The sequence below is a fragment of the Scylla paramamosain genome, chromosome 22 (assembly GCF_035594125.1).
Source record: "Scylla paramamosain isolate STU-SP2022 chromosome 22, ASM3559412v1, whole genome shotgun sequence".
In the NCBI taxonomy this organism is placed as follows: domain Eukaryota; kingdom Metazoa; phylum Arthropoda; class Malacostraca; order Decapoda; family Portunidae; genus Scylla; species Scylla paramamosain.
Genome location: NC_087172.1, coordinates 20,469,930 through 20,483,947, shown reverse-complemented (window position 1 = coordinate 20,483,947; position 14,018 = coordinate 20,469,930). Strand labels below are relative to the sequence as shown.

General features: G+C 38.7%; 1 protein-coding gene across 2 annotated transcripts in view; it reads left to right on the top strand.

Annotated features, from left to right (window-relative positions):
• Positions 1–7,857: 7,857 nt before the first annotated feature.
• The window catches only part of LOC135111762 (venom carboxylesterase-6-like), a 17,640-nt gene continuing 11,479 nt past the window's right edge, over positions 7,858–14,018 (top strand). Inside the window, exons 1-3 of one of the 2 annotated variants that reach the window (XM_064025467.1) lie at positions 7,858–7,936; positions 8,964–9,183; positions 9,974–10,096. In XM_064025467.1, the coding sequence (XP_063881537.1) occupies positions 10,052–10,096 (45 nt within the window). In that variant the 5' untranslated portion in view covers positions 7,858–7,936; positions 8,964–9,183; positions 9,974–10,051. The remainder of the gene's footprint in view (positions 7,937–8,963; positions 9,184–9,973; positions 10,097–14,018) is intronic. The other variant, XM_064025468.1, reaches the window with a different exon arrangement.

Below are 14,018 nucleotides of genomic sequence, written 5' to 3'. Positions count from 1 at the left end.
TGGACCTGACTGAAGCAGCAACACTACGCAAGGGAAAAGAGGGAGGCGGGGCGTAGTGAGGCAGATGGACGGGGGATAAAACAGATCGGATTGTAACAACTGGAAGCGACTTGGGATGACATTCTGAAACGCTTCTTCGCTGCACCCCGACAACTTTAAATAGGCTCTATATAGTTGAAGTGATACGGGTTTTTAAAGGCGTTTTTGCTGTTCTAGTGACAGATTAACAAGATTTCTACGCTATCAACAGAAGAACCCGGCTGATCATCTCTGTGGATTTTGAAAATAGTCGTGGTGAGACAGTGAAGCGTTTCTAAATATGGGACATGCAGTTGGGATGGAAGTAGTTATTTAGTCGTTATTTGGTCTTTTTCCAGGTGGATCCGCCCGTCATCCTGTCGTCCCGCCCTAACCAGCCTGTCTTCACATAACGTGCAGTGAGAGGCTCGGGACGCAACACAATTTGTAAACAGTCACGTGATGTTTGCGAGCTGGCGGTGGCGGTGGTAGTAGTAGTAGTAGTAGTAGTAGTAGTGGTAGTAGTAGTAGTAGTAGTAGTAGTAGTAGTAGTAGTAGTAACAATAACAATAACAACAACAGGAACAACAACAACAACAACAACAACAATAACAACAACAACAACAACAACAACAACAACAACAACAACAACAAGATCAACAAGCACAAAAACACAGCAGCAAGCAAATCCGCACTATGCTAACTTAACCATTATATTCTTTCTCTTTCTTTCCTTTTTTTTTTTTTATTACTTAAAACATTCCCTGCAGCCAACGAAGACGACATACACACTAACACACACACACACACACACACACACACACACACACACACACACACACAAGGGGAGTGGGGGAGAAATCCAAGGTGTACATAATTATATTGACTTTAAAGAATTCTATAAACTTAGGCCTATACGTCGTAGTAGTAGCAGTAGTAGTGGTAGTAGAAGTAGTAATAGTAGTAGTAGTAGTAGTAGTAGTAGTAGTAGTAGTAGTAGTAGTAGTAGTAGTAGTAGTAGTGATGATGATGGTGGTAGTAGTAGTAGTAGTAATAGTAGTAGTGATGATGGTGGTAGTAGTAGTAGTAGTAGTAGTAATGTTGTTGTTGTTGTTGTTGTTGTTGTAGCAGTAGCAGCAGCAACAGCAGCAACAGCAGCAGCAGCAGCAGCAGCAGTAGTAGTAGTAGTAGTAGTAGTAGTAGTAGTAGTAGTAGAAATAGTAGTAGTAGTAGTAGTAGTAGTAGTAGTAGTAGTAGTAGTAGTAGTAGTAGTAGTAGTAGTTTTTGTTGTTGTTGTTGTTGTTGTTGTTGTTGTTGTTGTTGTGTAGTAGTAGTTGTAGTAGCAGTAGTAGTAGTAGTAGTAGTAGTAGTAGTAGTAGTAGTAGTAGTAGTAGTAGTAGTAGTAGTAGTAATAGTAGTCATAGAAATGTTATTTATTTTTGTTTTTTTATTTACCCTTGTTCATTTGTTTGTTAATTTATTTATCAATTTATTTTACACTATTTTATTTATATGTTTAATTCTTATTCCTTATTCATACTAATCTCTAATTTCTACCTGACAAAAGGCAACGACACTTTTTTCTTGTCACAGCAAATGTTGTTTCTTAGAGGAAAAGGAAGACTACCGCTACCACCACCACCACCACCATCACCACCCCAACATTTCAACGAGGAAAAGTAAATAATAAAGATTCCTCGTTTACACGGAGCAGCCAACTGGATATCCCTTCCTGCCCCCTCCACGTCCCCTCCCTCACACACTCCTCTCTCTTTTCCCCTTCCTTCCCCGCCCCACCTCCCATCCCTCTACACTCTCCCCTTCTCCCCTCCATCTTGTCTCCCGCATGCTAACTTCAGAGAGAGAGAGAGAGAGAGAGAGAGAGACCATATTCTGAAATACCCTGTTCTTTTATCACGTATTTAAAAAAAAAACACAGTGATGATCAGTAGAGTTCTCAAGAGTGTTTCTCCTTTTAATAATGTGGAAACCTTATCAATTTCTCATTAAAACCATAAACACACCCATGAAAACCCGTGTAACTTTTGATTATGAGAGAGAGAGAGAGAGAGAGAGAGAGAGAGAGAGAGAGAGAGAGAGAGAGAGAGAGAGAGAGAGAGAGAGAGTATAAAGCGAAGTATAAAGAGAGAAAGAAACAAAGAAAGAGAAGAGAAATAACGGAAGGCAGAAAGAAAACGCAAGAAGGAAGGAGGGAAATGAGAAATAAAGGAAGGGAAAAAAGAACAATAAATAAAGAGAAAGAAAGAAAGGAAGCAAAGAAGAAAGGAAAAGAGAAAGGAAAATAATAAATAAATGAAACAATGGAAGAGAGAGAGAGAGAGAGAGAGAGAGAGAGAGAGAGAGAGAGAGAGAGAGAGAGAGCTTACATAACAGCGTCAGGATGCACGAACGTTCCAATATTTTTTTCCAGATCCCAGTGTTATGTCATTAAGCAGCTTTATGGGGCAATAGCAGACGATCTAGGAACACGACACAAGATTGGGACAAAACACGTGTTACCTCCCTTGTGTGTACGGATCTCACGACTCCCATCCATGTCACAGCTAGCGGATAAATACGAGTAATTGTCTTTCGTCGAGGGAATCAAACGCGACCAAATCTGTTAAAATGAAGGTTCTGAGGCTCCGAGTCACTGGCACAGACCGAGGACGCTGTGAAAATGTGCCTTAATTCTTCTAATAATTGCCCTCTGTGACGCGGTGTTCCTTCTCTTCCCGCTAATCCCGGTTTTATAGTTGATTTACACACACACACACACACACACACACACACACACACACACACACACACACACACACACCTGGTAGAAGACGCTATCTATCTATATGCCAGACTGAAATTTTAACGTGTGTCACTGTGTCTATTTCCTCCTCCAGCTATTACTATCTTTAGAGTTAATTTACACACACACACACACACACGCTGGTAGAAGACACTTTCCATCTCCATGCCAGACAAATCTTCCATAAAAAGAGAGAGGGAGAGGGGATGGTTGAGACAAGCCCTAGACGACTGCATGCATGTTATTTAAAGGTGTGACGCTGTATTATTTTTCTTTCTTTTCTTTTTACTAGTCCATCTAATCACATCATAATAGTTCATTTGCACACACACACACACACACACACACACACACACACACACACACACACACACGACGGGATTTATCTCCATAACAGACTTAAATTTCCGGTAAAAAAAAAAAAAAAAAGATGGTTGGGACACGGCCAGGGTGACTGCACCCATACTATTTAAATGTCTGGCGCTCTTTTACTTCCTCCCTCTAATCCCTGCAGTGTAGTTCATTTTCACACACACACACACACACACACACACACACACACACACATACACTGGTACAAGACGTTCTCTATCTATATACCAGACTGAAATTTAAGCGTGTCCTCTTCCTCCTCGTGCTAACCGTCACCATAGTTAACCTCCCCCCCACAACACACTGATGCAAGACACTCTCTGTTTCTATACCATATTGAAAATTCCCGTCAAAAAGATGCGATGGTTGAGACAAAGCCAAGACGTCTGCATGCACACGATCACACTAAAAGAAGCCAAAGGAAGCAAAAGATCACAGCATTCCGTTCTCGAGGAAGCCACTCACTCCCCATCAGGAAACAACTGGGGCGACAGCAAGGTGGAAAGCCCAAGTAAAGCAAGTAAGAAATTAAATGTGCACATTAACTAACAAGCCAATGGGTACAAAAGTTCTCCCGTCCCTTTCCTCTCCACGCCTCACCCAGAGTTTGCCTTTACGGTAAAAACTTAGCTTCTATACACGCGAATTTTGTAACTGTTTGCTTTCGCCTCCCTCCCGCCATGTAGTTCAGTCCAGGAATAATAAATACTAATTAATACGCCGCCAGAGTTGCCTGTGTTGCTTTACTTGCTTCCTTTCTTCCCCTTCCATCCTTCCCTCCGCTCATTACGCTCTCGAAATAGAAAAGGTTTGGAAGGGGAGAATGAATCTAGACTTGTCCTTCTGAAGTGACCTGGGACGCGTGGCGAGCCTTTCTATCTTATCTAATTTATTAACTAGCTAACTGACTGACTGACTGGCTGACTGACTGACTGATGACTGACTAGCTAATTAACTGACTGACTGACTGACTAGCTCACTGACTAACTGATTAACTAACTAACTAACTAATTGATTGACTAAATAACTTACTGACTTAACTAACTAACAAACTAATAAAATAAATAAATAAATGTTTGCATGGACAAAAAAAAAAAATAATTAAGAGACTGTGCTAAGAGACTGCAGTGCAAAAGCAAGTGTCTACAAAGTTATAAGTGATGATGAGAAAACTGTCAAATACTGGCAGGCTTATCACCAGCTATCGATGGGGCCTTGACATGGTAAATCTTGGCCATCACCTAAGCCTCGGTAATCAAAACAACACACCTTTCCCCAACAGTCCTTCTTCGGGTGTTTTGTTGATGTATTTTACTTGTTTATCGTCACGTAATTTATCTTTAGAGTTAGTGGTACAAGGGCAGGGACAAGAGTTATTATTAAATGAACCCCTCTTTACATACATGTGTGTACATGTCTCTCAGAAGACTGTCGAAACGCCCCAGAGAGTACAAGGCAACTGCTTCATTCTGTTTTCTTACACAATTTTCGCCGTTGCTATCTATTGTTTTTCCACACACACACACACACACACACACACACACACACACACACACACACACACACACACACACACACACACACACACACACACACACACACACACACACACACACACACACACACACACACACACAGTTCACTCCATCAAACAGTCAGTCCCTAGCCACACACCACGGTGCCATATGACCTCGATGTTGTGGGGTAGAATTATCAATCAGTCAACCAACCAGTCAGTCAGTCAAAACCAGCACGCCCTTGACTCATTCCTATTGTTCAAACGCTCACGTATGAATGCATTTTCAAGTGTCCTTTCCACACAAAATTGGTTTCGGTGTACATAGGGAGGTTTGAAGACTTATCTTGCACATTTTGGATAATCCATTTAGCTCTTTAGAGACTGACTCCTCGGTAGGTTTTTTCTTATTTGTTTTATTTTACCTTCCTTTTTTTTTTTTTTTTTTGCGCTTAGCCAGTTCCCCATCTCATGAAAAATAATAATAAAATGAATAAATAAATAGATAAATAAATAAAAGTCATTCTTCGCCAATAACTAAAACGAAACCAAGCATTCCCTGAGCGGACCAGACAAGTTGAGGGCTCCGTGCAAACCTCAGTGAAAAAGAACAGCACTCGAGGGAGCGTCGCGTGTCTGGTGGGACCGAAGTCTGTAATTATTGCGTAAAGAATAGACCGTATCGTCGTTTTCCGGAGCAAGGAAGGTCACGGGGCGGGGAAAGCGACCATTGATTACCGACAAACTGGCTGCAAGGCGGCTAGTCATCAATTAATTCACTTGGAAGGCATAGCAGTTTCATGTAAGCCTTGCTAAGCAAACCGCACATCCCACCCCGGACTCCTTTCACGGCCACCTCCCTTTTTGGACCATATTCTGAAACACTTCTGCGCCGCACCTCCACTACTTCATAAAGGCTCCAGATGAAATTACACGGGTTTCTAAGGATGTTTTTACAGTTCTAATGACAGATCAACAAGATTTCTATATTATCAATAGAAGAAACAGTCGTGAGAACCCAGCTAATCATTGTGAGAAAGCAAAGCGTTACAAAACATTCAAAAGGCTCTAGTTGAAGTTACACGGGTTTTTAACGGTGTTTTTACGGTTCTAGTGACAGATTAAGAAGATCTCTAGATTATAAACAGGAGAAACACTCTTGGGAACCTGGCTGACCAACTCCGTGGCCTTTGAAAATAGCCGTAGTGAGAGAGCAAAGCGTTTCCGAATACGGATCTTGATGTGAGAACGAGTATCTTCATTCGATGGAGAAATTCATTAAATTCATTCGCTGCTTCACAAATTTTTCCCAATAATCAGTTACAAGTTTTTAAGATATATATATATATATATATATATATATATATATATATATATATATATATATATATATATATATATATATATATATATATATATATATATATATATATATATATATATATATATATATATATAATTTTTTGTACCAGTCTCTTAAATAGTTCTGAAAAAACAAAATGATGCATTTTTTTTCTTTTTTTCCGTGTCTCCATGGAAATTATCTTTTTTATAATGTCCTGAATGTAAACAGAAAGAAATATCAACAGTAAGAAAGGTTAAAGAAATCAAAGCAGGGAAGACTGAGGCCATCTAACGACCATATTCTGAAATACTTCTGTGTCGCACCTCCACTTCTTTCAGAAGGTTCTAATTGAAGCTACACGAGCTTTTAAGGGTGTATTTACAATTATAGTAGCAGATTGACAAGATTTCTACATTATTTAAAGGAGAAACACTCGTGAGAACCCGGCTGATCATCCCTTGTAGCCTTTGAAAATAGTCGTGGTGAGAGAGAAAAAAAAAAAGCGAAAGTGAAAGGCTTTATTAAATCACTGTTGTAACTTCTTAGCTTGACTGGTTTAAGTTAAGATAGCGATTCTGAAGGACTACAGTCGTAGCAAAAGGTGACATCTGATATCTAGTAAAGCTTTTTAGTCCTTGTAGATTTAATTCTTGATGAGTAAATTTGTCGTGGGTTGCTAAAGATGAAATTATATATGCAGTCAAAGAGATAAAAAAAAAAACACTGATTTACTGAACTGAGGCTACAGTCTATGGAGAGAGAGAGAGAGAGAGAGAGAGAGAGAGAGAGAGAGAGAGAGAGAGAGAGAGAGAGAGAGAGAGAGAGAGAGAGAGAGAGAGAGAAGCAAGTCATCCCATCATGCACAGTTTCCCACAAGAGGCCGTGATACTTGAACAGTAATAAGATGTCATCTGAATCTTAAGGTGAAGGACGAAGAAAAATTATAAGTATTATTATTGTTTTTAATTATTTATTCAATTTATATTTATCATGTTTATCTAACTTTTATTTTTTTTATCATCGTTTATATTTATTTATTTTTTTATTGCTTATTTTATTTTTACTTATTTATTCATCAGTTTTATTTTTGTTTTGTTTATTTGTCTTTGTATTGATTTATCTACTTATCTATTTAATTTTTACGAGTTTAGGCAACCCGCTAAGGAGAGAGAGAGAGAGAGAGAGAGAGAGAGAGAGAGAGAGAGAGAGAGAGAGAGAGAGAGAGAGAGAGAGAGAGAGAGAGAGAGAGGAGGGGGCTTACTAAAAAAAAAAATAGCTACAGGAGAGGGGGAAAGAGAGAGAGGAGGGGGCTTACTAAAAAAAAAAAATAGCTACAGGAGAGGGGGAAAAGAGCAATTTATTAGTTCCCAGGATGCCTTGATGTTTCTCTTTTGAAATGGTTCAAGTCGTAGAAAGGAGAGAAAAAGAAAATGAGAAAAGAAAAAAATAGGAAACAACAACAACAACACTAACAATAACAACAACAACAACAATAAGAAGAACAAAAAAACTATCACCACTTTAAGCATACTGAAAACTCTTTATTCCCCATTTTATAATGTACATTTTCAGTGTCATAACGGCCTCATTCATAAACCATTCATTATTTTCTTACTTATATTCTTATTTATTTATTTATTTATTACTTATCTTTTTTTTTTTATTCCCACAGGTAAAGTGACGCAACCTTCCACCAAAACATCAACCTCGAAGAAAGAAAGAGGGTGCCAGGTGTTGATGGGATAACGCTGCGTGGCCTTGAGGGCGGGAGAGGCTGAAAGAGGCTGGGAGAACACAGATGGAAGGCAAGATAAGTAAGGAAGGGGTGTAGAGGCAATGTAAGTACTGAAGGAGGTGCAGACGTTAATTCCCGTCGACGCTGGTAAGTCTAGTCTCGTCTTTCCGTCGTGATCTGCTTGTGAGCTGTTTTTGGATAATCCTTTTGGCCATTTCCTTTAGAGACTGGTACCTCAATAGGCCTTTTTTCTATGTTTTTTGAGCCCCAAGCCAGTGTCCTTCTTACAAAAAAAAAAAAAAATCAGAAGTCAATTCATCTTTCGCAATACTGTTTTTAATTTATCATAAGTCCTCTGGGCTCGTGACAGTCTCTCTGCATAAACCAACAAAGGACGGATAGTTTGCAAAATCGAGGAGCTACGATTAAAGGTGAACACAGTGGAGGTGGGTGGGTCATAAATCAATTTAACTTCAACAATTCCGTTTCTTGATCGTATGTCCTCTGAGCTACTGGCAATCTCCTTGCATAAAACAACGAAGGTCAGATAGTTTATAAATCCGAGGACTTTAGATTAAATATGAGCATAGTGATTTATTTTATTTTCTTCAGTTTCCTCCTCATCATCATCATTAAAATCATTATCTTCATTGCTATCTTTAACATCCTTCTTCATCTCTTATTTACTACTTTTTATTTTTTATTTATTTATTTTATTTTATTTATTTTTTTTTACTAATGAAAGAAATATAGTAAACATGATGATGACTGAGGAGAAGCAGTTGTGGTTGGTGTTCTGCATTCATACTTGTTTCATCTCCAGAGAGGGAAAAGATGCTGAAGAGAGGAGGATTTAAAGATTAAAGTGGAAAAGAAAGAATAGCTGAAAGAAATATAATAAAAATGACGATGAAGAAGACAGTGGAGTTGGTGTTCTGAGTTTGTAAGTGTTTCATCTCCAGAAAGGGACATTTTTACCTTTCTGGATATGAAACACATGAAATAAAAAAGAAAAAACACTGTATCTTCTCAATCATCATCATCTTTACCATCTTTCTTTCATTTCTAATTCCCTTTCTTCTAGAATCCATAAATCCTTATTTCTGTATTTCTACGCCCTCTAAAGATGCAACACTTATGAACTCAAAACTCTAACTCCACTGACTCTTCTCAGTAAGGAACAATGAAGCTACCAGTGACCGCGGCAGTAGTAGCGGTGGTGGCGGCGACAGTGACAGCGGCGAGAGTGGGCAGGGGTGAAGGAGGATCGGCCGCTGGTGGAGGTGAATGAGGGGCTGATCCGAGGTCTCACCACCACACTCTACAACATCACCTACTTGGAGTTCCTGGGGATCCCCTACGCCACCCCGCCCCTCGGCCCCCTCAGATTCAAGGTAATGGGTAGGATGAGTGAAATGGTCAGTGAAAGTCGGCAAATCAGGTAATGCTGATAGAATAAACCATAAGTAGACATTTTGAGTGTGTGTGTGTGTGTGTGAGAGAGAGAGAGAGAGAGAGAGAGAGAGAGAGAGAGAGAGAGAGAGAGAGAGAGAGAGAGAGAGAGAGAGAGAGAGAGAGAGAGAGAGAGAGAGATTACGAAATGAGAACTTTACTTTTAACTCATTAACCTAACCGAAACACAGAAAAAAAAAAACACCAATGGTGAGAGTTAAATGGAGTCACACTAAGGCAAGTAAATTACTTTGATAAAAGATAAAATTAGTTAATAAATAAATGCTGTAGATAAGCATTTTCAGGGGAAAACAATCGGGAAGGCAAAACTAAAACTCAACTTAGCTAGTAACTGACAAACGGTTAATATAGGACACTAAACAAAATTCCTGAACCATAACAGAAACCAAACGAAACATACATCCTTTCACCGTGATATGCATCAGTTCACAATACTAAAAGCAATGTATGAAAACTTTAGAAGCACCTGCAAGAAAGAACGGGGATAAAAATAGAATAGATTTTACAATTACTAGCCAGTACCTTGTTTGGAGGTGGCTGTAGAGCAAGAATAGATGTGTCAGAGTGGTTAACGATTAGAAAGATGTGTAAAATAACAGCAAAAGGATAAACTAATAATTTGGAGGATAACTCTGAGGATAATTTTGATGGAAAGTTACCAAAGGAGAACAAACTGATGCTAATGAATTTTCCTCTGTGGGTGCGTGGCAGAACCCGGTCCCTGCCGAGCCGTGGGAGGGGGAGCTGGACGCCTCCACCCTACCGCCGCCCTGTGACCAGCTCGTCTTGATGGGCAGAGAGGACTGTCTCTACCTCAACGTGTACACTCCCTCGGTGAGGAGCTCAAACAACATCGTATCGTTATCGTACAAAAAAAAAAAAAAAATAGATAAATAAATGAATGAATAAATGAATACATAAATCGATAAATAAATAAATAAATATATATATATATATATATATATATATATATATATATATATATATATATATATATATATATATATATATATATATATATATATATATATATATATATATATATATATATATATATATATATATATATATATATATATATATATATATATATATATATATATATATATATATATATATATATATATATATATATATATATATATATATATATATATATATATATATATATATATATATATATATATATATATATATATATATATATATATATATATATATATATATATATATATATATATATATATATATATATATATATATATATATATATATATATATATATATATATATATGTTTTCTTTCCTTATGTTATTGTGTTATCGATTACTGCGTCTATATTTATCCTCCCTCTTACTCGTGCTTCATCTTTTGCTCTCTTCTTATTTCCTATATTCCATTTTTATTACTATTTCACTTTTATCTTACGTATATTTCCCATGATGTCTTTCTCTTCTTTATTTATTTATCGATTGGTGCATGTATCTATCTTCCATCTCTATTCGCTCTTTCTCTCATCCTTTCCTTTTCTTCCTATCTTTCATTTTTTATTATTATTTCGTTCTTTGTCTACATTTCTTACGATGTCCTATTCTTCTTTATTTTTGTTGTTATCTGGCACCCCTTACTAGATTTCAACAATTAATGGTGTAGAAAGTTTTTTTTTTTTTTATGCAAGAGTGCCACTGGCTAACAAAAGTTTTGTAGAAAAAAAAGCCCCACTTGAGTGCCAGTTTCCATAGAGATGCCAAATAGAAAAATCAATTAATGTAGGATAGGTGTCTTGCAACCTCCTTCTTGAAAGAGTTCAAGTCACAGGAAGGAGGAAAACGGGTAGGGAGTTTCAAAGTTTACCAGAGAAAGGGATGAATGTTTGAGAATACTGGTTAACTCTTTCATTAGAGAGGTGGACAAAATAGGGGGTGTGAAAAAATAGAAAATCTTGTTCAGCGAGGCCGTGAGAGGAAGGCAGGCATGCAGTTCGTAAGATTAAAAGAGGAATTAGCGTGAAATTAGTGGTAAAAGATAGCAATATATGTAGCATTGCGGTGACGAGAGAGAGGCTAAAGACAGACATTTACAGGAGAGGATCTGATAAGACGAAATGTTTTTCTATTCCACCCTGTCTAAAAGAATGGTATGAATGTACACCCTTCCCCCCACCCCTTTACATGTGAAGTGTACTCCATACGTGGACGGATAGGACCCCTGTACAGAGTTAGCAGCTGGGGTGGAGAGAAAAACTGGCACAGACGACTCAGAACACCTAACTTAATAGAAGCTGTTTTAGCTAGAGATGATATATGAAGTTTGCAGTTTAGATAATGAGTAAATGACAGACCGAGGATGTTCGGTGTAGAAGAGGGGGACAGTTGAGTGTGATTGAAGAAGAGGGAATAGTTATCTGGAGGGTTGTGTCGAGTTGATAGATGGAGGAATTGAATTTTTGAACATTACTAAGTTCGCTCTGCCTCAGTCAGAAATTTTAGAGACCAGAAGTCAGGCGTTCTGCGGCTTCCCTGCGTGAGCTGTTTAATTCCTGGAGGGATGGACGTCTATAAAAAGACGTGAAAAAAAAAGTCCAGGGGTGGTATCATCAGCGCAGGAGTGGATAGGACAAGAAGTTTGGTTTAGAAGATCACTGATGAACAATAGGAAGAGGATAGGTAACAGGACAGAACCTTGAGGAACACCACTGTTAACAGACTTGTGAGAAGAACAGTGACCGTCTACCACATCAGCAACAGAATTGTCAGAAAGGAAACTTGAGATGAAGTTGCAGAAAGAAGGATAGAAGCCATAGGGGAGTAGTTTGGAAATCAAAGCTTTGTGCCAGACTTTAACGAAAGCTTTTGATATGTCTAAGGCAACAGCACAAGTTTCACCAAAATCCCTTAAAGAGATTGACCAAAACTCAGTAAGGAAAGCCAGATCACCAGTAGAGCGGCCTCAGCGGAACTAATACCGCCCCCCGCAACTCAAATAGCAGAGGCAAAACGTCAGAGGCATCTCCACTTTGAGAAATTCAGAGGAATTGGAACAATAGGGCAAGATACAGATATGAGGTCATGATCAGAGAGGATCCCAACGGAGAAGACAGAGTGACAGCATAAGCAGAAGGATTACAGGTGAAGAAAAGGTCAAGAACGTTGGGAGTATATCTCCAAGACGGTCAGGAATATGGGTAGGGTGTAGCACTAATTGCTCTAGGTCGTGGAGGATAACAAAGTTAAAAGCTAGCTCAACAGGATGGTCAGTGAAGAGAGAGGAAAGTCAAAGCTGGCGGTGAACAATGAAGTCTCCAAGAATGGAGATCTCCGCAAAAGGGAAGAGTCAAGATGTGCTCCACTTTGGAAATTTAGTGATTTTTTTTTTTTTTTTATATATAATCAGAGGAGTTAGGTGAGAGGTATACAACACAGATAAATTTAGTTTGAGAGTGACTCTTTAGTCATAATCAGATGATAGAAAATCCAGAAGATTCAAGAGTGTGGGCACGAGAGCAATTTTAGGTCGCAACATCCACCTATGGATTGAAAATGAGGAGAGAAAGTAGGAGAGAACGCAGATGGGGATAGTGTCAGTTGCTTTAGACACCTAGCTTTAGACATTAGACGCACTATTTTCTTGAAAAAAAAGGTAAGGAAAAAAAGATGAGGTTTAGTCTAATAAAGGAGAAGTGGTATTTCATTGATTGAAAATCAGATCTAAAGCCACGAATGTTGCAGAAGTTAATGAAGAAAAAGTTAAGGAGAGTGTCAAAGGTTCGATACCAGAAGAGCAGTCCGACCTGGGGACATTTGTGGTTCCCTCCCCAGATGGGGACTCCAAGGCTGGTTAAGAGCCGCCACATTGAATTTTAAACTATGAGTGAAGGGTGTGCGTGTATAAGGTGCAAGTAGAGTTCTGTGAAGGAAAAGAGTTATCTTTTGAGGGCAGGCTGTGACTGCCTCCTAGTGTTGTGAGACACAAAGGGAAACGTTCATTGAGGAAACAGCTGGGCCATTAGAAAGTTCACACCACCCTGTGATTCAGTACAAACTGGTCCAGTGCTTGAGACCTCACTGGGAGTATCGTATTAGCCCGCACATTAGACGCACTTTTTTCTTGAATAAAAGTATTCAGTAATTACCGTGTGTCTAATACGGCCGTAGTACTCACAGACACCTAGGCCTGTAAGCCTAGGACTATAGGTGTAGAGTTGAAGCAGTAATACAAATATAGTTACTAATAATGATCTCTCTCTCTCTCTCTCTCTCTCTCTCTCTCTCTCTCTCTCTCTCTCTCTCTCTCTCTCTCTCTCTCTCTCTCTCTCTCTCTCTCTCTCTCTCTCTCCCTTGTCCCTTATCTCTGACAGATAAAGGGAAAAGGAGAAGATAGGGAGAGAGGTTTGAGACAAGACGAAAGAGGAAGGGAGAGGAAAGGAAAAAGAGGAAGAAGGGACATAACCGGGAAAGAAGAGTACATGGGGTAAGGAAGTGGAGTAAGAGTGAAGGAGGATGGGAGGACAGGGAGAAAGTATAAATAATAAATATAAGCAGGAAGGATGAGGAGTGAGTAAAGAATTAGAGGGAGAGAGGAAGTATTTAGAAATATGTGTTTTCTTTTCCTGTCCCCTACTCCTTTTCATTTTTCCTCCACCCTTTTCCTTCGGATTTATGCTCCTTCCATCCATTTTGATTCCCAATCAATTTCATTCTATTTAGCAATCCTAATAATTGCTCTCTCTCTCTCTCTCTCTCTCTCTCTCTCTCTC